Source organism: Hemisphaericaspora subhashii (assembly GCF_019202705.1).
Source record: "Hemisphaericaspora subhashii strain CBS 10753 chromosome Unknown scaffold11, whole genome shotgun sequence".
Lineage (NCBI taxonomy): Eukaryota > Fungi > Ascomycota > Pichiomycetes > Serinales > Debaryomycetaceae > Hemisphaericaspora > Hemisphaericaspora subhashii.
In genome coordinates this window covers 68,327-95,643 of record NW_026057439.1, presented here as the reverse complement: position 1 = coordinate 95,643, position 27,317 = coordinate 68,327, and the positions used below count along the sequence as shown (strand labels likewise).

The following is a 27,317-nucleotide window of genomic DNA, read 5'->3' as shown; positions in this document are numbered from 1 at the left end:
AACACATAAACAAATATCTTATATTCTATGTATACACATTCTATATACTATAAGGCTCTAGTTAAACCTAATCTAATAACTAATCTAATCTAATAAAGCTCTTAATTTCCCTTGAATATGTAATTGTTGAATATCAGAATTCCCACCAATTTGTTTCCCATTAATAAAGATATTAGGAACAGTACTTTGACCAGTTAATTCATGTAAAGCTCTTTGAATAGTAGAACCTTGATCTACTTGATTTAATTCTACCACTTTATATTCTTGTTGTAAAGTTTCTAATAATTGTTTAGTTGAATTACAATATGGACAATAAGATTTTGAATATACAACGATTTTATTAGATTTGATAGTATTATTAATTTCTTCAATTATTTCGGTTGGTACTGGGCTTGATTTAAACCATGATGTTATAAATTCAAACATATCTACACTATTACTGCTTTGTTAATCTACTGGCGTATAATCTATTAATCTAATAATTGTAAAAATGCTTACAAATGCAAAGCCCGAGGGAGGCAGTGTGAAACTTTTTTTTTCTATGTATTTATACACTCTATTCACTCCATTCTATTTACAGTATCGTTGTCTAAGTCCCTATGTTAATGAAAAGCAAATAAACGTTGTTTTTCAAGAATTACGTCATTCTTAAAGTTAATTACCTCAATATCATCATCTTCATCACTCTCTTTCAATATATACTGACCGTCTGATTTCAATTCTGTAGAATCTTTATATAATTTTGTTAATGTTTCATTTGACATCATTGGTTTAATCTCTGGTTTGAATGTACCAACTGTAATATGTAAATATGTATTCAAATAATCAATCTTGTCTAACTTCTTGAAATCCGAATCATAAGCATCTAACAATTCAACCCTAACGCAGATTAACTTATCTTTATTAATCACAATTTGGTCTAACTTAACATCACAATAAAAATCAAGTAAATTCTTCCCTAATTGAGGTTTCTCATGTTTGAATCTCGTTCCAAGTTCTTTCCATTTATTACGAAGTTCTTCATTTTCTTTACTTGTCATAACATGTCCTAAAGTCACATGAAATTCTTCTTGTACTCTATTACTTTCCTGTAATTCCATCCATGACTTATTGCCCAATATCACTTCATTAATACTGTCGACTAGACTTTGATGGTCGATCGCTATCCCAAAATATGATGGGTCTTTTTTTTTCCTAGTCTCTGACATATCTTTCGTAAATGTAGGTTTATATTCCAATGCCAACTTAAACAGTTGTCTAATTTCTTCATCGGTTGGTTTTCTTGTGATTAGTTGTTTGAAATTCTTCTCAAGATCATCAATTATCATCTTTACATTCTCAAATGATGAATCTTCACTAGTCAACTTCAAATGAATAACATGATCAAAATCACAATCAGGTTTCTTTTCCGCATCAAATGGTTTAAATCGTTTAATAAACCCTTTCATTACATTAATAGCCAAATTCTCATCAGTACTAGATTTGATAGATTGATGATTATCTCCTCTCTTTTTGATTCTTCCAAATGTCAAATCCCATAATTCTGCTTCATCTATATCATGAATGAAATTCAATGCGATATATTTAATCTGAACTAATGGATCAATATATTGATCTCTTTTCTGAGCCATACTGGTAAACATTTGAGTTCTTTCTCTATATTCTGCATTATTACGATCAAATAATACAACAGGATTATTATCTAATGCTTTCAAGGTTAAATCAACAATCTTTAATTTGGAATTCTTACTAATGTTATCATTTTGAATATGAATCCAATCGGGGAATAAATTCGTTAAAGCTTCGAATACCGTGGTTTTCCCACATCCAATAGTTGCAATTGGAACCAATACATATTTAATATTTTCATCAATATTTAATTTCTGCATTTCTTCAGTTAATTTAGCTTCAAGAGTTAATAAATTCATTCCATTACTTTCTTGTAAATGTTGTAAAAACAATTCACGGACTTTAATAATCCCATGTCCATGTCTAAATTGATCAATTAATTCTGGCTGTTCTTTAAATAATTGTTCAACAAATTCAAGATATTGCTTAGTGATATATTTATGTTTCTTCATTCGAATTGAATGAATAGGGACTCCACTAATTAACTCTCGTGTAACTTCTCTAAATTGACGATATAATAAATATGGTTCTTCAAATTTATACTTAAAGAAGAAATCATGACCATTGGAATCCTTACATCGAATAACAAACCCTTCAACTTCTTGATCTTTATATTTCCCAGTTTCACTACATTTATGTAAAAATTCAAATAATTCATTCACATCATCAAACTTTAACGATTTGATTTGTTTAAAATTCCATTTTTCACCAAATTCATAAACTTTTTCCATAGAAACAGTATTAAATTGAATCGTATTATAATTTAATCCATGTAAATACAACCCAGCTCTTTCTTTAGGATATGCAAGAACATGTTCTTCAAACTCATCATCACAGAATTCCGCTACAGCCGTCATATTATTCTTGTATAAATATTTAGCCAATTCCTTTATCTTCGCCTCATCATTCCCTAATTGTTTCTTCAATTGTGATTCACCAGCAAGGGCATGATTCTTAGAGGTATCCGTCTCCCTTTTCCCAGTCGAATGCTTGGAGCAGACAATAATATCACCATTTTCTAACCCTCCTATAAATACAATACATCCATTTTCTTTCAATGTAACTTCATAAGGACCTTTATTCTGGGTTTTCAAATTCTCTTCTCGGGTGATGGATTTCTCATTCACATTGAAAAATTTATCATATCCTCTTACAACAATCGTATTGTTATTAGTGGTGAATAATCCTCTTGCTTGGATAGGTAATTTAATCTTTTCCTTACCGTAATCCCAATCAAGAAATTTCCAGGAATCAATTTGAATATTGGAATTATTGGCTATATGAGTTGTTCTTATACATCTTCCGTTTTTCTTTAGCTTTGTTGATTCTGTGAGTTGATTACAAAGTTCAATTACGTCATCTTGGGAATCCTTCATTATTAGTCCAATTGAATTTGTTGAATACTTTTTGTAATGGGGAAGTGTTACTTTGAATTGATGATGTGAAAAATTGCTGCTGCTGAAATTTTTCTTCTCTAGAGTGATGAGATTCCGTTTGATTGGGGATATTGTTGACAGATGATATTTATTGAAGTATTTATATGCTTTACCAAATAAATGTTTAAATCGATTCAATTGACTCATAATACGATATCTGTTATTGTTATTGATGTTTCAATAACAAAAACAGAGAAGATAGTTTGATGAGTCACGGTTGTTAATAAACAAACGGAGCTACCAATAGATCTTACCCCATCTTACATAAAACAACCCAAAAGGTACAGGAACTATCCATGTCTCGTATTGATAAGATTGCTTTGGTTTGAGGCAATAGCTTAAGAAGGTATCTGTAATCAAACACAGCTGTGCATCTAATGGATGTTGCGAGATAAATGATCATTCAATTTTCAGTGATCTCCAGTGAGTCCTTCAAGAGTTGGATAAAACTAATTTCAGGTAGCCAATGTTAGCTATTCTACTAGAGAGACATAACAATTGACAACCATTTACAATTATCAGGTACCATGCTTTCATCACAAAAGGTCCGCTTATAGATTGCTATCTTTTCATATGCCTCCCAGGTGGGTACAATATTTGAGAAACTTTGAATCCGGGTAATACTTTTTTTTTGCTCTCACCAGATAAGACAACTCAAACATCAGATTGAAAATAATTACACACCTTTACTCTTTCTATCAGCAACAAGCCTATCACCCTAATTATTCCCATGCCATACAAAGTAGATGTCGATGAGGCGGACATCGCTGTCCTCAATCAAAACTTAATCAAATCCAAAGAATTATTTTCCACAATTGGTAAGTCACTTACCAAAATTGCCGATAAATCAATGCGAGCTTCAAGTACAATTAAACCTGTTTTAGCTGATGTCAATAAATTAACCAAAAACAAAGCAGAAGTAGAAAAGGGGTTAAGTCTACTTCAGGAAGTTAGTGAGACTGCTGCTACTATTAATGAATATGAAAATATCTTAAATAATCCGGTTGATGTTGTTGGAATTGCAAAATATGTTAATACTTTGGCACAACTGAAAGTTTTATATAAAGAAATTAAAAGTAAATTTAAACGATTCAAAGGAATTTTAATTAATTTTGAGACATTGATTGATAAATCAGATTTAAAAGCTCAAGGATATTTCCAAAAATTAATTAGTTTGGATTCAAATGTTTTGTTACAGAATAAAGCTAATCAAATTACTGAATTGAAGTTTATTTTCAAGCATTTTCAAGAAACTGGAACTGATGGTGATGATTATATTAATAAATTATATATAAAGGCAAGAGGTAATCTATTATTGCAAACCATGAAATCTTTAGAACCAGATGTACAACCCAAAAACCGTAATCAAAATATTCCATATGAAAAAGGTTCAAATGGAATAATTAAATTCAATCATGTATTAATGGCAAAGATTGATGATGAAATTAAGATATTGAACCAGACGCAATTACCTTTGTCAATGATTGAACCAATTGTATATGAAACTTTAGTGGATTTATATTGTGGGAAAATCATTGGAGGAATATCCCGTTATTTCGATTCGCCACAAGCTATGATTGATAATATTATCTTATTATTAGAAATTGTCGATAATTTATTAAAATTCCAATCATATATAGAAACTATCGAACTCGAAAGTAAAGAATATAATGCATCAGTTCGAAATTTCATTACCAAAAGTTCAGCAATATTCCGTGAATTCATTAGATTCATCGAAAACAAATTCCAATCATTTGAAAAATATACCGATATTGGAGTACCCGAAATCATTGTTGATTTAATGAGTAAAGTTCGTAAAATCAGTGAATTCCAAAGTTGTCTCCTGATTCTTATATCTAGTTATAATCTTGGTGATTGGTTAATCATCAGTCCACCAGCTAAATTCATCAATGTTTATACTTCAGTCATACCCAATTCAGGTAATCCTGCGGATCAAAAAAATCCGGAATTCTTACTTTCATCATTTTATTCCGATGTAATTGATTCAATTATGATCAATATTGAAATCGGACTCAAAACCTATCCTGACCCACCGCTTAAGAAATCAACCCAGGGTTTTATCTTAATCAAAAATATAACCATGGTAGAATCAATTGTAACTCGTTCAAAAGAGTTATTTTCAAGTATGGGTCATTTAGGAGTTGAAAGATTGAATAAATTAAAAAATCGATTCTTGAAACATTTCCTTGAAGATTGGAATCATGCCTCATTTATAATCATTAGTGATATGACAACAATCGCTACCCAAAATGCCGCCTCTCATCATCATAGTCAAGGGGGTGGTGGGTCCAGTGTAGGTACTGGTGGGACTGTGGGTAATTTATCATCAAAAGAAAGAGAACAAGTTAAGGAATTATTCAAGAGATTTAATGAATCATTTGAAGAAGCTTTAAGGAATTATGAAAATTATTCAATATCAGATCAAAATTTAAGAAATTATCTTTCGAATGAAATTAAAAAATTGATTATTAATGCTTATTATAAATTATATGATAAATATGCTAATAGTGATTTCACAAAGAATAAATCAAAATACGTTAAATATGATAAGAATCAATTTGAAAAATTGTTGAATGAAAAGTTATAGATTTAGAATGTGTGTATAGTATTAATTAATATGTATTCGTTACACAGCCATTAGTCATGAGATGATATCCGCGGTGGTAATGTCTTGTTTTATCAATTTCATCTTAGCCAAACTTAGATAGTCAGAGAAGGATGACTCACCAGTGCATCTCCTTATGGATGCAATTATAGAAATAACTTTAAATCTCTTATCATTATAGTAGCAATATACAACATAGTGATGTAACCATTTAATGCAAAGGCCGGTGATCAATCGCCATCATTTCAGCTTATTCTTCCACATGAAATTTAAACGAAAGACTACTGTAAAATTAGGTAATGCATGTTTTTACTGTATCGTTACGCCCATTAAAACAATAGTTAAGGCTGAATACTGCGGTTACGGGGTTTGTCATTGTAAGATATCTGTAGTTGCACGCCTCAAAGTCAGAAATAGCCTGATCTTACTGCAACAATCTTCGGCTATTTGTAAAGTATTTAAAAGCAAAAGAAATAGAACAGGTACTTACCAAGAATAGCTTTACCATGCAAGATTGAAAGGGGAATCAGATAGTTGAGTGGTCAACTTTTTGGGTTGGCGTTGTATATCTCCGCACTCCGTCTAATCGGGTTTATCCCCCCTTAAAAAGGAATTACTACAATAATTATGAATTCCCTTACCTTCTCCAATAATCAAATTTCCAAGACAATTGAACAATATTTGCTTTTCTCTTTATCATGTCTGGCTTCACCTTCTTTCAAGACTAATTCTGAATTAAGAAAAAGTGTCTGACAATAAGATTCACTTGGTAATTTGACACTCCATGTCAGTCAAAATCAAAAACCCCAGGCAGATCAATGCATTACTCTACCGCAAATAAAAAAATAATAAATAAATCGGAAATCCGTTAATTTAAAAAATAATTTTAAATTGACATTTTTCTGGAATATCAACATTATTTTTTTTGTTTTTTTACAAACGAGACAATCAACAATAGAAATATCATTCGACTTTGACAAGGAAAAAAAAAAAGAAAAACGCAAAAATCCTTCTAGATACAGATAGACAGACATAGACAAGACAGGAATATACATGTAGATACATACAATATATAGACAGATGGAGTTACAAAACTAAAACCCTGTTAAGATAAATAACTGCAAAAAAAATGTCGTTTACGAAATATTTGATGAATTTTCTTGTCAATTCTTCTTCTTTTATGTAAATATAGATTTGATTGCGGTTTCAAATTATTTTTCAATCACTTTTATTGTTTACTATAATTTTTTTTTCCATACTTCATAATAAATACTGATAGAAAACGTCTTGGCAATAAAAGTTTATCTCAACTCTCGTACCCAAAATTAGAAAAGAAAATAGCTCTTATGCAAGACACCTTCGAATATTAGCTTGTTGGTAATCATGAGTTTACTTTATTTCTCTTTTAGATAAAAGCTTGCTTCCCGTATAAATAACTCACCCGGTATCAGTTGGTGACAGAGCACTGTATAATTCGGAAAAATATTCCTGTATGGAAATAATTTCTAATATATTTATAGCCTAGTGAGAAAACCCCAAAACCGAGGTTGTTTTTTTTTTGGTAAGAAAAAAAGTTGACATCTTGCAGCACTTTTTTCTATGCAAAAAAATAAAAAATCACTTCAACCACTTCAACTCTAGAAGCTTAAAATAAAAATTCTATACCAAGAAATTCTGTTTTGTTTGCGGTGTTTTGTTTTAGAAACATCCAATTGGGGGTCGTCAAATAGACAGCTGTCCTATTCCGGAATATGTCAAAATCATAATATATTTATTACTTAAATAGATGATGAGCTATACGGTTAAAATAACTGTTGCGTATACGATCAGCAGCAGAACGATTTAACAATGATACCTATTGTATTACTCCAAGCATCAATTGCGCTTTGGGTTTAAATTTATGAATACCCGTCATTCCCGTTTTATTTCAATCTAGACAAAGATCTAATTACAAGAGAATCACGGGAGGGTTTTTGTACCTCAAAAAAATCAGAAAAAAATATTCTTGAAATCAAAAAAAAGACATGTCAAAGTATTTCTTAACTAAAAAATCAACTTTGTTTTATATTAAACTTTGAAACATGGGTTCATATGCTGATTAGAAAACTATAAAACAATGGGGAGAAGCAGGTGGTTTCGTCATAGATAGAATATACTGATGATAGTTTCTTTTGACTATAAATCTTAAAAACCAAAACAACGTTTATAATATATGTCTCGCTAAACCATCCCAAATTTGCTGTGTGTTCCAATTATTTTAAATAACAATGTGAAATTAGTTTTTAAAGAAGAAAATTCACAAACGAGGCTTTGAACCTAAAGTTTTTTTTTCTTTCTGTTTCTTTCTTTTTTGTTGTTTCTCGTAATTGCAAGCCCCCATTTGCTGCCTACCTGATCTGTAGGTGAAAAAAGTCTTGGATATTTTTTCGTAAGTTGCTGTGTCTGTCTCCTGCCTTTCACCAGAAAAAAAAATAATTCTGAAACCATAAAAACAGACAGACAACCCGAATGTCTTGAATTCATTTCAAGATTAAGAAAAATGACATTAACATACATAGATTCTGTTTGAAATAGAAAAATAGACACTCCCCAAAATATCAAAAAATGGTTCGATTCAAACAAGTTATCTTTCGGTATCTATCTTTTTTATTCTCGATACTTAGTTGACATTAACTGCGTGTAGTGAGTACGGAGATAGGGGTTCAGCGTATTTTTTCCTGCGTTTCATATGTACCTAAGTGCCTATAAAAGGTTTTTACCATTTCTACAGAACGTTATGCCCTATATGTATCAGAGGGTCAGTATCAGTTTATATATTATAGTTTATAATTTTAGTGTATAATTTAATCGATACCGTTTAAAGAAGATATGTAAGTATATAAACTACTGTACCGAACTTCGCTATTATGTAGAAATGGGCCACCACCCCCGTCATTCATTTTTCTTCATATTTTGTGATCACAACAAGACATTTTTCTATAGACTTTTCTTTTTTTTTTTCCTCTAAAATGTCTGTCAATTCATTCATCTGTATCTCATGTATGTTGTAGCGTTGAATGATTCCGGGGTGACGTTTTAGTTTCTTTACACACAGAATTGAATTCTAGGTGACGTTTCATTCACACATGTGACTATTTCTTTGAATTATAAAACTGACAAACGACTTGTCTGTTATCGAAAGGAATAACTTTTAACGAATTGTTTATTTTCCCAGTAGCATATTATATAATCTATATAAGAATAAATATGTGACTTGCAATGGAAAATAAAAAATAATCCCTTAGGATTGAAGCAGGGCTTTAATTCAAACAAAAAAAATGGGAAATTTTGCGCAATCATGCGGAATTAAAATTAAGCCAGAGTTCGAAACTAAAAATAATGAGGAATGTCACCTGTTATTTCGGGGAGACAGTTGACAGGGTTTCATTGGATCTACTATGGAACCATGAATGCTTAAGGGAATATTAAACTACGTGGTACTGGAATATGAACTCATAAGTACACAAATTCTTTCTACTAAGCCAAGTGGCAATTTTTTGGACCTTTTTTGCCGGTCTATGTTCAAATCGTTCTCCCGATAAATTTTTTTCTTTGATTTGGTTTGTTCCCTGGAAAAAAATAAAGTATTTTTTTTAAAAATTCATTCTGTCCTATTATCATTATTTTTTATGTATTTAAACTTTCTTGTCGTTTTTTAGATTTGATGCATATTAAAAAATATTACAATTTGCTAAAAAATATTCACATATAACATGTCTAAATTTTTCTTGGAAGCAAAAATCTTTTTTTATTTTTATCATAATACATTAACCGTCAAAAGGAAAACTTCTCAAAAAATAAAAAAAATGAGGTCATTATATAAGAACCCTATATTTCCAATAAAAACTTTATCAAGAATTGTCTGATGTACAAACTTTCTTACAATTCCATTAGATTTATTTATTAATATTCATTCATTTACTTTACAATTAGTAACACACACATAATGCAATTGAATACACTTGTAAACCAATCACCACCAATATTACCTGCAACCACAATATCAACAAACACGGCTGCGCCTGTTGCTAACAAAATAAGTTTGCCACCAATATCGGACATCTTGCGTCAGCCACCATTAATACCACAGCAACAATCACCACAACAACAACCACAACAACAACCACAACAACAACCACATCCACATCCACATCCACAACAGCCTATTCCCCATCAAGTCGTGCAGGCACGCGAACAGCTCCCTAGAGCTCCATATCAACAGATTCCATCCATACAACAAATCACTAGACCAACCCTTCCACTTCACCAACAACAACAACCACAGCAACAACAACCACAATTAGTGACAGTCCCTTCACAGTCCCTTCCACCTCTTAACCAAAACTACTATTACACCAACGATCCACGCGCCCATGCCGTGCGGTTAACCAGCCCATTAGGTTCACCATTATCACAAACTGCTTCACCCATCTTCTACGGTGTAGCCACACCTTCCGTTGGACAAATACACCCACGCGCAAATTCATATCCTATTGCTGGTCATCATCCCCCACCCGGTCTCCAACATGCAGGAATCATGAGACATAATTCATATCCCATCAGAAGTCATGATCAAGGGGGATTGGATAGTCCTCCCACGAAACGCAAAACGAGAAATAATCTTCCCAAAGAAATAACGTATATTTTACTTAAATGGTTGAATGATCATTTGAATCATCCATATCCAAATTCATTTGAGAAGAATCAATTGATGATGGCTACTGGGTTGAATCAACAACAATTGAGTAATTGGTTTATCAATGCTCGTAGGAGAAAGATTAAACTGTTGAAAGAACAAAAGAAGTTGAATTTGGTTTAAGAGCTGATAAGGTCTAGTTAGGTAGAAAAGGGTTCCAGTCAAGGGATAGGTATCAGAAAGACAGGGTCAAAAGACTGGAAAAACGCGTTGTTTGGTTTTTTAGTAGATGACACTACGAGAGAGAGAGAAAGACATTAAATGTATCAATAATGTGATACTGTAGATTATATTTGGGACAGTTAATAGTTTTGATATTGTATATGTAATTTAGCTTTTTAATTTATTTATTATATCATTCATTCATTCATAAAATCCTTGTAGAAGAAGTCACTCTAAAACCCCAAAAAATCGTAACTGTATCTTCATCTGAATGAATCCTTCTAGAAAATATGGTTTGTAACCCCTAGTTTCAAATACATTTCTTAAAAACACCAAAATTAACCTTAATTTAAGGTTTTAAGATTTTATTTATTTAGCATGAGAGATTATTAAGAGCTCTACAGGTTATGAATAAAACCCCACCACCAAACACCGAACGCCGACCCGCTCACCCACTCTCTCTTTCACATTATGTAATCCCAGCAAAAAAAGTTAGAGACAATACCTCAATTCGCAGATGAATTAGTTCGGTTGTTAATTGACTTGAATCGTAAATCTCACTTGGTATTTTCTTTACATTTCTAAAAATAATATCTAAAACATCATCAATCATTCAAATCCCGAATCTTCAAAAGAAAAGGTAACAGTTTCATGTAAAAATATTCTTCCTACTCGCCTCGAAAGAAAGAAGCTATATTTCAAAAACAAAATCCATCAGCATACGTCGAGTCACATAAAATCACAGGAATATTTATTTTTGTTGGTTGATTTGGGATAGGTGTACGAATGTGTGCACAGAAACACGGATACACTTTACACTCCACAAAATAGAATGCAATCACGACAATAAGAACATAACCTCATTAATTAAGGTTTGGATTTCTTATCCCCGGAAACATATTTTTGCTTGGAATGAAATATGTTGGAATTTTGACAACATTCTTCTTCGTTTTAGCCCAGTAATTGTAACCCATTCCATCTTTGTTACCCCTTCTAGAAAAAGAATCTAACTTTTTTTGAAGGGTTGTGTGTTTTGACAACAGGCGCTTCCATGAATTCACCGAACTCCACATATTGTAGACATAAGATAACAAAGTGAGCTAATTAATTAAATTGTTGAGCTATTCTTTATGAACTCGTACATGGTTACCAAAAAGGAATCAAAGAATAAAAATGACAAATAAGAAACATTCCCTTCTCCGCCACTCAATCATGCATAAGCTGTAAGGTTCAACTTTTCGTGACACAATCAAAAAGCTATTTATGTAAATTGGTCTAAAAAATCTTCTCGATACTAATTCGTTTACGCAGTACAATTGATTATACCTGGGGTGGGTTATTACGTATGGAGGGAATTGTATGTCCATTGCTGCATGATTGTTGTTATTGAAAGTGATGTTTTAGAATGACTTGGGTGGGTTTTGATTCTTTTTTTTTTTGTTTGGTCATTTTTTTGCAACCATTAAAAAATAAAAATAATCCCAAATGATCATCATTGACCATTCTTAAAATCACATGTATTTTAAATAGGAATTTACAATATTGTAAGAAGGCACTGTATATTGACAATATACTCTTTAATAAACCTATTCCATGCAGAGTGGATTCTATTTCCAGAAATTTGTTTGTCACGTTCTAGACTTCTACACTGTAAATACAAATCAATTTAACCCATTCTGCAGCATCGAACAAAAGCCCCAAAACAATGCCAAAAATAAAAATTGAAATAAGAAAATTCATTTCAAAGACCTCTCCCCCTTGTTTTCGGTTTGACATATGACCCTTTGTCATTTTTCTTGTCATGTTTACCAATGCACTAACTACAAGGGTGGTATTCATAGGGGCTAAACTTAGAAGCCTCGTGTATCTTTCAATTGAATAATTTAGGGTTATCCAGAAATTTATAGCTGAAATTAGTCTTTTATGGGGTAAACATTTTAGACTCATACATTCTGGTAATTCATCTGTAAAGTTGACGCGGATTTGCATATCAAACCCCAAATTTAACATGCCTACCTGTGATATAAATGGCAGCGATGTGCGACCGCTCTTAAGAACATTTTACCCACAGAGTGATCTAAAAATGGAAATTTATATCCCTCTTCGTAAACATCCAAACAATATCAAACGAAAGGGAAACACAAAATCGTCATTTTCCTAATTCGTATAATTATTTAAAATGACAGCTTGGAAGAATCTCCTAAACTATGAGTCAGGCAAACCCGTAGAACAATAAACAATAGAATAATAACGGTCTTTGACTGAATTGTTTGGGCAAGTTGACACTAATTATCATTTCAGCCCATTGTCAATAAAAAACTGGTCATGACAACGAAGTTTGCGACATTTGTTCCTATTGTTAAAAGGGATCAAATTAAAAAAAAATATTTTATTTTTTTTATGTTCTCCATATTTTTTAATTATAAAACTTCTTGGCATATATTATTTAATAATTTGACGTACATTGCTGAAAAAATATATTTTGCTTTTTTTTTGAGTTTTTTTTTTTCTTATTCTGTCGTATACATCTCTTAATCCCCAGTTTGGCAAAATTAACAATTATCCCTTAAATTAGCTGCAACCCCGTTTTTCTAATTTAATTAGAATACCTACATCAAGAAGTCTCGGTTCATTGGCACTACAGTAGATAGATGATTAGTAAGAATTTCAGAAGGAGTAAAGTAATGAACAGGCTCCCTTTTATTCTCCTCAATTAATTGTGTCTGTATAATTTTTTGACAACTTGACACAACGCTTGTTTGATTCATTTATTTTATGAAAGACCAAAAAAATTTTTCTCCCACTCCGACAGACCCACAATTAAATTCATTGTTTTGTGTTGGATTAACCGAGGATATCAGAGGTGAAATACGCCTAATTGTTCCTTTTTATTTCACCGTTGCATCCGTGACAGGTGTATGGTCCAAATTTTAGGTTATTCGCCAATCAACAACACCATCAAGCGAGAGTGTCATAACGATTGTCGCAGTGAATAGCCGGAGTCTGGGCTTTTGGCAGAAAAGGGAGCCAAGACCAGGCGGTGGTTAATCTATAAGGTTGGCATTGTCTGATGTCTTTGTTTTCTGTTTAAGCGAGATAGGCACCGAGGGATTAGACTTTGTCTTTTTGCAACAAGTTAGAATCCTTCAAAGAAATAAATAATGAAGTCCGATTGGTTTGTTATATAATTTAACACATTTTTTTGTTTTGATGGAGGACGTTCACACACAACCCTGTTGTCGAATTGTGATTTTTATATTCCTTGTTCCTTGGCATCAAAGACAACGAGGATACACATTGAGTCCATTCTTGTTTCAAACTTAATTAGTGCCACTAAAGTTTTGTACGTTATTATCTTTGACGAAGCTGATTTAGTGTTGGAAGATCTCTTCAAGGTTGTATGATGTTACAGCATTCTCTTCTGCAGCCTATTTTGACTTCCCAATCAAGTAACATGTGCACAAGTTAGGAACGCGACCTTCAATGCAATATAAAATCTCGACAAGCGAAAACTTTCTTGATCTGAAAAAAAGGTAAACAAAATCGTCAACCATTTTTCCATCACTGATCGATACATATTTACTAACTTTCAGCCATGACAGCAAGACTACTTTCAACATCTGATGCTTTGGTTGAAGTTTCTGATCATATTCTAAACACCATCGATTCTTTATCCAAAGTAGAATACAACAAAAAGGGAAGAAAATATCGATTTGTAAATAATCAATTTCAAAGAATTAGACAAGAAGATAAATATTTAATTATCAATCCCGAAAATCTAGATGACAATCTAGGACTCCTTTCCGCATTTAATATCCTATCCAACATTAACAATGGTGAGATATTAGACCAATTCCCTGAATTCTGTGTCACCATATTAGGTATGGCCCAAGTATTAGAACGTAAGAAATGGTATGAGGAAGAGAATCATTGTGTTTTACATATCAAGAATGCCAAATATGATCCCCGGGAATTAGCGCAAATCGCTGACGAATATATTCTCGATCATCCAATTACAGATCAACATATTGAATGGGGAGTCAATTTAATGATTGCAAGTAAATTAAATTTTTTCCATACTGATCATCATATAGGTACGAAATTAGAAGGATTATATATGAGACAATTTATTGAAGAATATTTTGGAGAAGACGCTTTAAATTCCCATGATGTCTTGATTGCTCTCAAAAGTTGTGTTCATTGGGGTAATATCAAAGGAATACTTTATAAATTAGAAGTACCAAATCTTTCCCTTTCTCAAGACATAATTGAAAATTTCGCCAGTTTCCCTGATCCATTACCAGAATTGAAAATGAATATTTATGAAAGATATCCAAGTGGAACTTCCAAGTATTCCCTTATTCGAAAAGCTATCGATTTGTTATGTGATTGGAAATATTCTAAATTGGTGGACATACCTCCACAAATCGATTTTGAGTGGATATTTGAATTATGTCATGATATTGAATCAGACCCAATTAAATATCATCTTCGATCACTGACTAAACAACTTTGTGATAATCCAGTTAATTTACAAGAATTGAATGTGAAATATAACGCCAGAATTAAACAATTATTGAATTTAATCTCCACGATAATAAATATCTTCCCCGAAACCGGTGGGGAATTCTTGTTACAAAATTCAAAAATTCCAAAGTTTACTCCCGATTTGATTAGTGAAGAATATTGTGCAAAATTGATTAAATTACAAGAACAAATTGAATCTTATGAAGATAAAGAATGGGATGTTGAAGATATTGTACTTAGATTATATACTGGTGATTTGGAAAATTCATTATTTGAAAGAGTTATGAAAATGAGAGAAAAGTTCAGTGATGATTATGAATAGTTTTGCATGGGGTGTGTTTACAATAGAATTTGTAGCTAATGGCTACTCCTATATTTAATAGATAGAAAGGTTATTAAAAAATAAACAAGCAATAATCTGAGTCAGGAACTTCCATGTTCCACAATAAAAGTAAGGAAGCTGGATTTCATTGAGTTGCATGTTGTCAGTTGCTATGTACAAATACACAATTGCGATCACATTGCTTTCTCTTTTATTCTAATTAGGCTATTAGTTCCCGTTCTTTCTCAATTTTCTGCAGCCGGAATATCTCAATGAACTCCCTCCACCAAAATACAACTAAGATCCCCCAAATTTTCTTTCCTAAACCACAAAACCAATATTAGATAGAGCTCATGCACGTTTTGAACTATGACTCTCTTAAATCCGTAAGTTGCATTAAATAATAATTGAATCTGGTGAAGAGTGTTGCATAACTTTTGGTTGCAAAAAATAATGTAGTTTCTGCAACAACAAGAAAGGATAGGCACCTCTCCTAACAGGATTCCATGTTGTTTGTTCAGTCCAATATTATCACATCGGTAGTTCTACGCATCACTGAGTACGGTACGTTGTGAAACCAGTAAACACCGTTACCGTCCATCACTTGTATTCCTCCTACTTTACCCTGGAGATTTTGGACTTGTTTGCAGGAGGATGTTGTGTTAAAACTAGACAAATGCAATGAAAGAAAGGCTGCAAAGATTTTTGCTGCGAATTTTATTAACAATTAACTTTACATTTATATTTTGGAAGACTATAAAATAATCTATCTACTCGTCTAATTCATATTTATTAACCATTACCCATCTATCATATCTTCTATTAGCATGTTTATCAACAATTAATCTACCATTACACCAAACCTTAACACAATTTCTATCATCACCACAAAAGATCAATTTTCCCAACAAATCTTTCATCTTTCTAATCTTTTCATTTTGTTCCAAAGCAGAAGTTGGTAATTGCCAATCAAAAACATCAACTTTGGATCCTTCACAAGATAAATCTATCAATTGAGCATCAAATTTCTTCCCAATTTCAAAAGTCCCTATCATATGTTCCAATCCCACAGCTTTGGCTCCACCTAAAGTAGCCATATATATCGCATCACTAATAGTTAATCTATCCCGGTTAGGCTTATCAGATTTCATACATCTGTGATGACTCACAAGTATGGAATGTTTCATGGTTGCTAATATTGATGGTTCAAACCCTCCACTAACATCAGTGCCCAATGAAACATTTATGTTATCATGATAAAGAAATTGTTTAATGGGTGCTTCACCACTAGAAATGAAAGAATTCGACGTGGGACAATGACTAATGGAACAACCTCTCTTTTTGATCAATTTTCTTTCATCTGGTGATAAATGAATCGCATGGGCTAAGATAGTTGAACTGGTTAATAAATCAAATCCATCATATACTGATGAATAATTGGGAAAGTCGGGAAATAATTTCTTAACTAACTCAATTTCATTCTTATTTTCACTAATATGAGTCTGGATGGGTAGATTATTATCCCTACTTAATTCCCCTAAGTATCCCAAAAGATCTTTTGAACATACAGGAGCAAATCTTGGAGTTACAATAGGCTTTACCAACGTTTCATTGTCCGGATTTATATTACTCAAATGAACAATTATATTTTCCATTGATTCTTGACAATCCTCAAAAGATTCTTTATACTCTTCACATGCATCATTTATATTCATACAAACCTTCCCTACGAACCCTCGTTGTCCCATTTCCAACAACAATTCAGCAAATAAATTTGTGGTAGCGCTGTCGATGGTGGTAAAATATGATGCACAAGTGGTTCCATTACTCAAAGTCTTATTAATGACCTTGGAATATATGTCACGAGAAAACTGAAACTTCCCTTCTTTATTATTATCTGTGAATTCTTTCTCTAGTGGGAATGTATAATCATTAAGCCAATCTAACAATGTGCTATCTGATCCAATCCCCATATTTGGAAATTGACTTGCATGGATATGAGTATCGATGAAACCTGGCATGAAAAATGTATCTGTGTCATTAGAGTAATCAATATAATCAAGTGTAAGACGTCCATGTCTATATCTATTCCTCAGATGATCATCATTGTCATGTGAATCTAAAAAGAATTCTATTGGAGATTTATCATTATGCTCTTCTGGTTTATAATCCTTATAAATAAAGTCGATCACACCTCTTTCATTCACTCCAAGGATTGTGTTGAAGCAGATTTCGAAATTGTTGAGTTCTGGTGTATGTATAAATGTACCATAATACAAAGTATATTGAATAGATTTGGTAGCCTTAACTTTAATGGTTTTTGAACCAACTTTAGAAGATGAAGAAATAGTCATTTCGTTGATATCTTTACTATGCATTTCTTCTTTCTACTATTTTAATTGAACCCAGGGGAGGGGATATCAACAACTATTTATCTTTTGGTCGGTTTATCTTTTTTAGCAACAATTTTATTTCGCTTAAAAATATTTTTTTGACAGTTTGATGTTTGATTGCCGTTGAATTTCTATTGTAATAATCGGGATTCCGATAACTTCTTATTGTCCTAATTCTAAAACAGGAAAGATATCTATCGCCTTTTACCAAAGAGTATTGTGCCAAAACCAAGTTGCTACTTCAACTGTAAAGACAACAATTCTCATAATTTTGAGTTGTTTCTGACTTCTCTGGAAACGTCATTTATTGGTTTGAGCTCTGTTCATCATATGATGCACATCATATTAGACTTTGCCAAGCCAGTTAATCATTACGAAAAGGCAATTTGGTGATGATTTACACCTGCGGGGGTAATCACTCATTCCTAATTTCTTCATGCCTGTTTGAGGTTGTTTTGACTAGTAACTAGCAGCAACAAATCGTTCAGCTTCGGCTCATTCACTCACGAAAGAGTATCATTCATATTTTGACAGATTTATTTTTTTGCGCCTCTCGTAAAGAAGCAACGCTCAAATAGGAAATGACTCGCGAATTGCTATGATCTCACCTTTGAGGGCAACAAAGGCTTAAGTGTGTGTTTTTCGTCAACAGTTGTTTTGCTGAACTCTGTAATATCTCCAAAGCAACTAAGAACAATCACAAAATATATCCCGCACAGTGCAAGGGCTCAAAGTTAGAATTCAAAATTGTTGAAATCTAAAAATACATTCCTTGAGTTCCCTTCTACATCCCAACGGCTGGTCTTTCTAAACTATGAAAATATCAATTATATAATAGTCAAAAACATAAACTTACTCTAAATATCGAAAAAGAAAATTAAGTAGCCGATCTAGCGTTATCTATTTTTTTAAAAAGAAAAACCACCAATCTATAAACTGTTTCACAACGTCAAATGAGAATTGAAACAACCATTCTGAAGACGCATTTCTCTCTATTTGAATCTAATTCTCTCCCTATATACTAAAAAATCCCAAGAAAACTGAAAAAATGAAAATCAAAAATAACAATAAGAATTCGAAACATTGTCGAAATCTAAATTTCCGTTATGGACTTGCTTATAATAAAGCAGCACCTACTAAACCAATCAAAGCGCCAACAGCAACCTTGTTAGCACCAGAGCCAGTTTGAGTGGAAACAATAGCTGGTTCAGAACTGGAGGTGGCGGAAGAAGTACTTTCAGTTGCATTAGAAGTTTGTAAAGTGGTTGGAACTTCGGAGGAAGAAGAAGTCTTTTGTTCGGAAGTGGTGGTAGCAGTAGTTTCTTCTTCGGTCTTGGCGGAGCTTGAATCTTCTTTGGAAGTAGAAGTGGCCTCACTCTTTTCAGAGGATGCATCTTCAGTAGAAGTAGAATCTTCCTTGGTTGTTGAATCTTCGGTGGATGTAGATTCTTCAGACTTAGTGGTTGAGGTTGATTGTTTGGAAGTACTGGACTTGGTGGATGATGAAGATGAGGAGGAAGCATCATCAGCGGAATCAATCTTGGCACCAAATGAGCTACAAGTGGATTCAAAAGATTGGATAGCAGCATCAGCAGTATCATTTGGACAGATATCATTTAAACACTTTTCAACATCAGATCCATTAGAAGAACAAACGCAACTAATGTCATTTAAACCTGAACATTTAGAAGCTTTTTCAACTTGAGCAACACAAGCTAATAAACAAGCTGGTGTAGCAGCGTAAGTCGATTGTAAAGAAACTGCCAAGGCAATTAAGGTTGAGATCTTTAAAAAGGAAGCCATTTTTGTTGATGTGATTTGTATGAGTTGCAGTTGTGATAATCAAATAGATATATGAATTTTTGATTGGAATTATTCCTAAACGAAAGACTTATTAAATATAAACTTGTGTTCTTTTTTATAAAGATTTAAAAATAGAAAAAGAAAAATCAAAACTCAAAAAAATCAACCAATTTTGATCACAATATAAATAAAATTAACTACGAGGATGTCTCACTTTTCCCGAGATCTTTATTTTTTGGGGGCGTACTGAATTTTCATAGTGCAATCTTGAAATTTTGGTGAGTACACGAAACATGCAAACACATGTTTCTATTGTTCTTTTGCAGCTTACGCAGTGGCTAATGAAATTTTTTTCCATTTCATTTCTAAAAATGGAATCAAAACGACATTTTTATTGTCCAAAATTAACGATGGATCATGTCGCATACGACACTATTTCCTATTTCAGAATACTTCAACCTGATTCTAGACTGCAAAAAGAAAATAAAAAGAATTGCTGCAACTTGTAGTTTTACAAGTTCAGTTGTGCAGTATCAAGAGGATGGTACGATGCTCGGTTTCGCTTTTCCGCAATAGCTATTACAACAGGATATTGATAGTACACTGCAGTATAGTTAGATAAGCATGTGGGCACTTTTCTATAAATCTGGATTGAACGAACCTACATGTAGTTGAATAATGAAAAAAAAATGAAAAGAAACTACCCGAACCTTGAATCCAACACCTGTCGCTAAGACCAGCTCTCCTTTCAATACTAAAATAGAGTCCTTCCATAGATCAGGGCTATTATTTGTTCTAGGAAAAGGATTCTAATTACTTTGTAGTTCAAGGAATTCGTCTTGTTTATTTATCCCAGGACTACGATATATCCAACGTGTTATGAACACCCACAAGAACAAAACAGGGTGCTCAATCTTCACCCTTAGTAGTCCTCTGAATCTTATGCGTTCTGCTTATTAGCGTAATGCCGACGCACTACAATTTTATTTTATGTGTGTTGTCCAAGTTTACTTCCTTCACTTTGTTTGAAGAGGACACTATTTAGGGACTTCCTCGGAATTTTGATCCTACACGCTTTCTCACAGATAAAAAACTAAACTTGGTTGCAAATTTGTAGTTTAGTTATCCTTAAGAACAAATTACAAATACTCATATATAAATCTTTCAATAAGTGCCTCCCCAGATAAAACTTACATCAAATCCGTTATTATGAAACCTAAGCTTGCGTCAATTAATGTCAAATTCGGAGATTTTTGTTGCTCCCGAAACTGGTCTAAACTTGACTGCAATATTCGATAAGGATGAAAAACATACAATTCTGGAGCGCGGTGACAAAGAATCCTATTGGTTTAAAGAGAATGTTCGTGCTCTTAATCAAATTCCGTAATTATATGTATATGTATTCTATAGCAATACATCTAGACCCGGGCTTCGTAAATAATTACCGGGGCCATCAAACGTATTCAGATTTGCTACTTTTGAATCTCAACCTTTTTCTTCGATTATATACATCATGCTTCTGATTAGAATCCGATCAGCTTTATTAAATTTGCTTATTTTACGAAAGTGGTCACCATTTTGATTATTCATTAATCATACACATCATGCAGTTGTTAATAAGCAAACCAGATTACTATCGTCAAATAACGTTTGGTAGCGTCCACGGATTAACCAAAAAAATACTACGTTACATACAAAATGAGAAAGCAATTCAATTTAATGTATTCCATGTATGGAATTGATATGTTCCCATTACCTACTGATTGGAAATCAAAATCATTATCAATCCTTAGTCCATCACCAACATGTATATATGGTTTGACTTATAATATCCCAGAATTGAGTTATGGATTTTATTTAACCAATTTCACCAATCTCTGGAGTCAAGAATTGACCCGGGAAGAACTTATTAAAACCGCGAGTGGGTTTGGGTTTGAAGATGCTTCGATGGGGGATTTGGTTCTGTTGATAAATATAACTTCGAAGGGCGTTTCCCAAGAGGAGAGTCTATCATTTAGAAAAAGTGATGATAATGATGAATTAATAGAATGTGAATTAAAACTTGATGAAATAAATTGGGTATTTAAACTCCAAAAACTGAATCAAGAAGAATTGATTCAATTTCTATCCAGGTTGAACTATCAACAATTTTCCAATCACTCATTCTTACTTCATCAAATACAAGATTTGAAACATGTTATTGGAATTAAGGATACATTTATAAGATTTCTTGTTGAGAATTTCAAACAAAGTCATGGACTTGAACTTATAAATAATTACAAGAGGATAAATAGGACCGATATTGAATCAATAGAAAGGTTTAATCCCGAAAGATGGGAAAGAGGGAATGCTATCTCGTATAAGAAATCACGAAGTTCAATGAAAAAGAAATCAAATGAAGATGAATTGATTAATAATATAGATACTTCAATTAAGGGATGTTGGAAGTTTGCCAATCTGTTTTATCAAGATATACCAGAAGATAAGCAGGAAGAAGAAGAATTAAGTCCGGTAAAATTCGACGCATTAGAATCTGTCAATAGTTCCCCCATCAAGAAGAAACACGATCGAGGAAATGATGATAGTCCTAATCTCTCGCATTCGGCATCCCCAGGGCCACAACTGACATCCCCATTTAAGAAAAAGCTCAAAATTGGGGCGTTGACAAGTAAACGTAAATCCAATTCACCCCTGGAATCTCCTCTGACATCCCCTGTAAAAAAGAAAGCCAGAATCGGGGCATTAACAAGAAAATGATACACAATATTGACTACAATACTAATACACGCATTTATATATCTATCTAATGCATTTGGCTCGAACTGGCCATTTTCTTCCATCTCGTAGTCAAGACCTCTAGCGCTTGTTGTTCAGTTTCACCCATTATTGCATCATAGATGGTATCTAAGACAGTACTCCAAAACTCAACAAATGCATATAATTCCTTAATAGTAGTAGGTTGTTGAATAAATATCGGTGTCTTGTGCAGAGATTTCCCACTTCCAGTTTCTTCAAATGGTTTGAAATTCCCAGGCAATGGAGAGAAATATGGTTGGAATACCGGGAACCAAAATCGTATCAAGACATTAGCAGATTCGGCAATGGTTTTGCCTGAAGAATTATCATAATCTCGAATTAAATCGAGATCATCTCCGAATTCTGCCTTCATGCAATGATGTAATGCCGATGATAAGATTGTTTCGATTTCGTTGTAGACTTTGGATGAGATTTCGGAGAATGATTGAAATCCATTTATATCTTGAGCTGCTTCTATCCATTCCTTAGATGGTTCTAGATGTTTCTGCTGTTGTTGTTGCTGTGGAGGAGGAGAAGTATAAGCATGCGAATAGGCTGGTTGATGATGGACTGTTGTTGATACTTTAGTTTCCAATTTTCCAAAAGTATTTATATTCTGATTGAAAATCATCGATGCTATAAGTTCTGCAGTCATATCTTTTCTGAAACTAACCGTCAACATATCATTCATGAGAGCTTTTGAACAAAGATTTTTATCATTCAGAAGTAATACAACTAAATTGTGCGGATGGGTTTGTTTAAAATATATACAACAATCAAGAATTGCATCATCTTTCATTGCATCTCGATCTATTCTCTGACTAAGTTTTTGCCCCTTTACAACTGTGCTACTATTTGCTAATGATGTATAGATCCACTCATTAGCCCAACGTGCCAAATGCCCTACTGATACTCCAGAAAGCATTTCCCCAGAACCACCATTTGATTGGATTTTTGTCGAGTTTTTCAACCCATCTAATTCTTGTATAACTGGAATAGGGAGAATTATTTTCAATCCAAATTCAATAGCCAATTCACGTAATTCATCAATTATTTGCAAATGAGAAATAATGAAGTTTGTATCCACTACTAAAAATGAAATATTTCCTTCAATAATTTCTAATTCTGTTATATTATTATGATGTTCATCAATCATCATATCATCACCTAAATATTCATCATGGCTGTGACTGGATAGATTTCCAGAATCTCGGCAATATGCAATATATGAAGAAATGGCATCTACTTCTTTATCAGTATCCATTGGAACCATTTCTATGTCTTCATCTATGTAATTGGAATTTTGATAAGTTTGATTAGTGACAGCATCTTGAATTTTTGATTCTATTGTTCTTATGGTATATTCAATTGGTTTTCTAGGTCTCTTTGGTGGTCCCAGGGTTATTACTTTGTGTTGGTCTTCTGGACTTAGACCAACACTAGAGTATTTGGAAGGAAGTTCGTTCATTTTTGGGGGGGTTTATTGGGGTTCAATATAGAAAGATAACAAGTGGAGTCAAATTAGTTTTTCAACCATTTTAGTAATGGCAAAGAGAAAAATAGAAGAAATCGTTAACAATTTTACATCAAATTTATTGTACAAATTCAAAACAATTAAAAAAGACAGAAAGAAAGGAATTTAATAATTATAAACTTATCAAATTGATTAAATGAAGATTTGTATGGTTTTAATAAATTTATAATAATTTTAGTTTAATAATGTTAAAACGTAGATAACTTTGCTACATTGAAAAAGCCAGCTACCACATGGTTGCGATATCTTTGGAAAACCGATATCCCCATGACATTGTCAAATTTGTATTTAAAGAATTATAATAGTGATTACTATAAGATTTATGTCGTTTGGTTAATTGGAAGGTAGGTAGTAGCTCAGTGGCACTTTCCTAAATTAAGCTTCTTCAATTCTAATTTCGTATGACTAGAATTCATTGGTTATTGAGTCAAGGAACTTGATTGGATACGTAACAAGCTCGATTGAATTCAAACCTCGAAAAAGTATTTGTTGCTTTATTAAATGTGGGATATTTCGTTTACATGAGAGTTGTTTTTATTTGATATTGTTTGTTGACATCATCATTGGAGCTGTGCAAGGGAAATTATAGATATTCATATCGGTTGAAGTGTGCAGTCAGAAAAGCATGTAGACGTTGACAATATTATGTTAGAACCAAGTTCAATGAGAATCTATTGATTCAATTTTGATATGATTGATCGATTATACTCAGGAAGTTGAAAATCAAATCTGGCTAATTCCCAGTGTCTCCGTAATATTCTATTAGAATTCGCATTAATTTCCACCAAAAATATAACCCCAACTTAAAAACTTTTTTTTTTTAAAACAAACGTATACCGAGTCTACCCTTTTCTTATCTCTGCGGAACGATTCCAAATAAGTCAGAGTATGTAAATTTCATCTGCTAACATTTTTAACAGTGGTTAACCACCCCGGGGGGGAACATCATAAAAATGAAGCCGAAAAAGAAGTCAAATCAAAAGATTGTTGCAAAAATTGACTAAAATGCGAATGGCAACGGAAAAATTTTTTTTTTTTTTAATTAATAAAAACCAAAACCTTAAAGACCATTTTGTCAGACTGTTCCTTAAAAAGACCAATAATAAAAAGAATGAAAAGGGCAAAAAAAAAAAAAAACTTTTTCTTCACTGACAAATTTAATTTTTCAATTTAAATAGGTCGATTGCTTTGATTGCTTTGATTGCTACTACAAACTTAACTTTATTCATCTTAACATAAATAGAGTATACTTATAAACAGTAACCAAACTGATCAACTACTATTTATCATGTCAGATTTAAACAACTTCTTTATAAAGAATAAAACAGCAATTGTCCTTACTGCATTAGCCGGAGCTTCTGCAATTGGTGCTTATTATTATTACACTCAACAACAACAACACCAATCACCTTCTCAAGATAAATCATCTGGTGAAGGTGCAACTGCTGCTCCAACCACTTCTAGTAAGAAGAAGAATAAAAACAAAAAGAAGAAGTCTACCAGTCCAGAGACTTCCACCACCGCCACTGGCAATGAAACCACCAAAGATACTGATGGTGAAACTGCTTCTCGTCCAAAATATCCAGTTGATGAACAAGGTTTACCTGCTTTAACTGAAGATATAATCAATGGATTATCTGAACAAGAAAAAGAAGATTGGGCTATGCAATTAAAAGAAGATGGTAATAATGAATTCAAATCAAAGAAATATCAAAAAGCAATTGATTTCTATACTGCTGCTTTAAAATTAAAACAAGATCCAATTTATTATTCAAATAGATCTGCATGTTATGCTGCTTTAGATGATCATTATAATGTTATTAAGGATACTACTGAAGCTATTAAATTAAAACCAGATTATACTAAATGTGTTTTGAGAAGAGCTACAAGTTATGAACAAGTTGAACAATATGAAAATGCCATGTTTGATTTAACTGCTTTAACTATTTATGGAGGATTTTCTAATAAATCAATTGAACAAGTTTTAGAACGAGTTTTAAGAAAACATTCAATTAAAATTGTTGAATCAAAACCAAAGAAATTGAATTTACCAAGTGCTGCTACTATTGGATCATTTTTCAATGCATTTGCTGAAGAAGTTAATCCGGAAGGAATTAATCAAGAAAGTGAAGGTGGTGATAAATTCTTATATGATGCTTTAGTTAAAATTAAACAAAATACTCAAGATGGTTATGAAGAAGCTGATTCTTTAATTAATCAAGCTATTGCCAGTTATGAACAAGAACAAGATAAAGAAGGTCCTTATTCAATTGCTATGGAATATCTTGCTGCATTCCAATTCTTAAAGAATGATCCTGCTGGTGCTGCTACTTCAATTGAAAAAGCAATTGAATTAAAACCAAGACCAAGATCGTATATCTTTAGAGCTTTAATTAATGCTGATAAATCATCTTATCAAGAAGCTAATGAAGATTTTAATCGTGCTAAAGAAATGGATCCAGATTGTGCTGATATTTATTATCATTTAGGTCAATTATATTATCTTACTGGTGATTTAACTCAAGCTGAAACTAATTTCAATAAAGCCAAAGAATTAAATCCTGATAATGTATATGCTTATATTCAATTAGCTTGTATCACTTATAAGAATGGATTAAGTGAACAAGCTAATGAACGTTTTACTGAAGCTAAATTGAAATTCCCAACTTCTCCAGAAGTTCCAAATTATTATGGTGAAATTTTAAGTGATAAAGGAGATATTCAAGCTGCAATTAAACAATTTGAAATTGCTGCCAGATTACAAGAAAAATTGGATAGATTTTCAGTTGGTGCATTACCATTAATAAATCAAGCTACTTTAATTTCACGAGAATCTTTGGAAAGAATTGATGAAGCAGAAGAATTATTAATTAAAGCTTGTGAATTAGATCCAAGATCGGAATTGGCCAGGATTTCTTTAGCACAAATTAAATTACAAAAGGATCAAGTTGATGATGCAATTGTTTTATTTGAAGAATCTTCTGATTTAGCTAGAAGTTTTGAAGAAAAAGTTCAAGCTACTTCATTTGCTGAAGCTACTAAGATGCAAAAGAGAATTAAAAATGATCCAATTTTGACTGCAAAAATTGCTGAATTAATGAGACAATCTGGTCAATTTTAAACCCACCCACCGAAGGCACGAAGTGCCTGAGGGTATGACACAAGTACAGTTGAGTTGAGTTGAGTAAGGCGTGAGAGAGTTGTCAATTTGTATATATCTTTAAAAGATTTGTTTTGTTTATAATTTTTTAGTTTATTAAAAATATTATTAAATTATTCTGATTATTATTTTTCGCTTATCGATTTCTCTTTGTTTACAACAACAACAACCACTACCATTCATCCAATCATCTC

General features: G+C 32.5%; 9 protein-coding genes across 9 annotated transcripts; 5 read left to right on the top strand and 4 right to left on the bottom strand. All coding sequences in view use genetic code 12, as the record gives it.

Annotated features, from left to right (window-relative positions):
* Positions 1 to 84: 84 nt before the first annotated feature.
* On the bottom strand, positions 85 to 3,363 carry LIG1 (tRNA ligase; the record flags this gene model as incomplete). The annotated part of the gene is made up of 3 exons (XM_049409987.1): positions 85 to 433; positions 703 to 3,222; positions 3,320 to 3,363. 3 exons carry the CDS (start codon positions 3,361 to 3,363, stop codon positions 85 to 87), a joined length of 2,913 nt encoding a protein of 970 aa, XP_049260841.1.
* Positions 3,364 to 3,795: 432 nt separating this feature from the next.
* On the top strand, positions 3,796 to 5,673 carry EXO70 (GTP-Rho binding exocyst subunit; the record flags this gene model as incomplete). The annotated part of the gene is made up of 1 exon (XM_049409986.1): positions 3,796 to 5,673. The coding sequence occupies one exon, from the start codon at positions 3,796 to 3,798 to the stop codon at positions 5,671 to 5,673; it is 1,878 nt and encodes a 625-aa protein (XP_049260840.1).
* A 4,003-nt stretch (positions 5,674 to 9,676) lies between these two features.
* Positions 9,677 to 10,549, top strand: CUP9 (transcription factor CUP9; the record flags this gene model as incomplete). The annotated part of the gene is made up of 1 exon (XM_049409985.1): positions 9,677 to 10,549. The coding sequence occupies one exon, from the start codon at positions 9,677 to 9,679 to the stop codon at positions 10,547 to 10,549; it is 873 nt and encodes a 290-aa protein (XP_049260839.1).
* Positions 10,550 to 14,183: 3,634 nt separating this feature from the next.
* Positions 14,184 to 15,437, top strand: J8A68_005871 (uncharacterized protein; the record flags this gene model as incomplete). Its single annotated transcript, XM_049409984.1, has 1 exon — positions 14,184 to 15,437. The coding sequence occupies one exon, from the start codon at positions 14,184 to 14,186 to the stop codon at positions 15,435 to 15,437; it is 1,254 nt and encodes a 417-aa protein (XP_049260838.1).
* Positions 15,438 to 16,207: 770 nt separating this feature from the next.
* J8A68_005870 (guanine deaminase) lies at positions 16,208 to 17,815 on the bottom strand (the record flags this gene model as incomplete). The annotated part of the gene is made up of 1 exon (XM_049409982.1): positions 16,208 to 17,815. The coding sequence occupies one exon, from the start codon at positions 17,813 to 17,815 to the stop codon at positions 16,208 to 16,210; it is 1,608 nt and encodes a 535-aa protein (XP_049260837.1).
* A 1,131-nt stretch (positions 17,816 to 18,946) lies between these two features.
* Positions 18,947 to 19,633, bottom strand: SSR1 (Ssr1p; the record flags this gene model as incomplete). Its single annotated transcript, XM_049409981.1, has 1 exon — positions 18,947 to 19,633. One exon carries the CDS (start codon positions 19,631 to 19,633, stop codon positions 18,947 to 18,949), a length of 687 nt encoding a protein of 228 aa, XP_049260836.1.
* A 1,698-nt stretch (positions 19,634 to 21,331) lies between these two features.
* On the top strand, positions 21,332 to 22,390 carry J8A68_005868 (uncharacterized protein; the record flags this gene model as incomplete). The annotated part of the gene is made up of 1 exon (XM_049409980.1): positions 21,332 to 22,390. The coding sequence occupies one exon, from the start codon at positions 21,332 to 21,334 to the stop codon at positions 22,388 to 22,390; it is 1,059 nt and encodes a 352-aa protein (XP_049260835.1).
* A 46-nt stretch (positions 22,391 to 22,436) lies between these two features.
* Positions 22,437 to 23,897, bottom strand: J8A68_005867 (mRNA-processing endoribonuclease; the record flags this gene model as incomplete). The annotated part of the gene is made up of 1 exon (XM_049409979.1): positions 22,437 to 23,897. The coding sequence occupies one exon, from the start codon at positions 23,895 to 23,897 to the stop codon at positions 22,437 to 22,439; it is 1,461 nt and encodes a 486-aa protein (XP_049260834.1).
* Positions 23,898 to 25,251: 1,354 nt separating this feature from the next.
* TOM70 (protein channel) lies at positions 25,252 to 27,084 on the top strand (the record flags this gene model as incomplete). The annotated part of the gene is made up of 1 exon (XM_049409978.1): positions 25,252 to 27,084. One exon carries the CDS (start codon positions 25,252 to 25,254, stop codon positions 27,082 to 27,084), a length of 1,833 nt encoding a protein of 610 aa, XP_049260833.1.
* Positions 27,085 to 27,317: the final 233 nt, after the last annotated feature.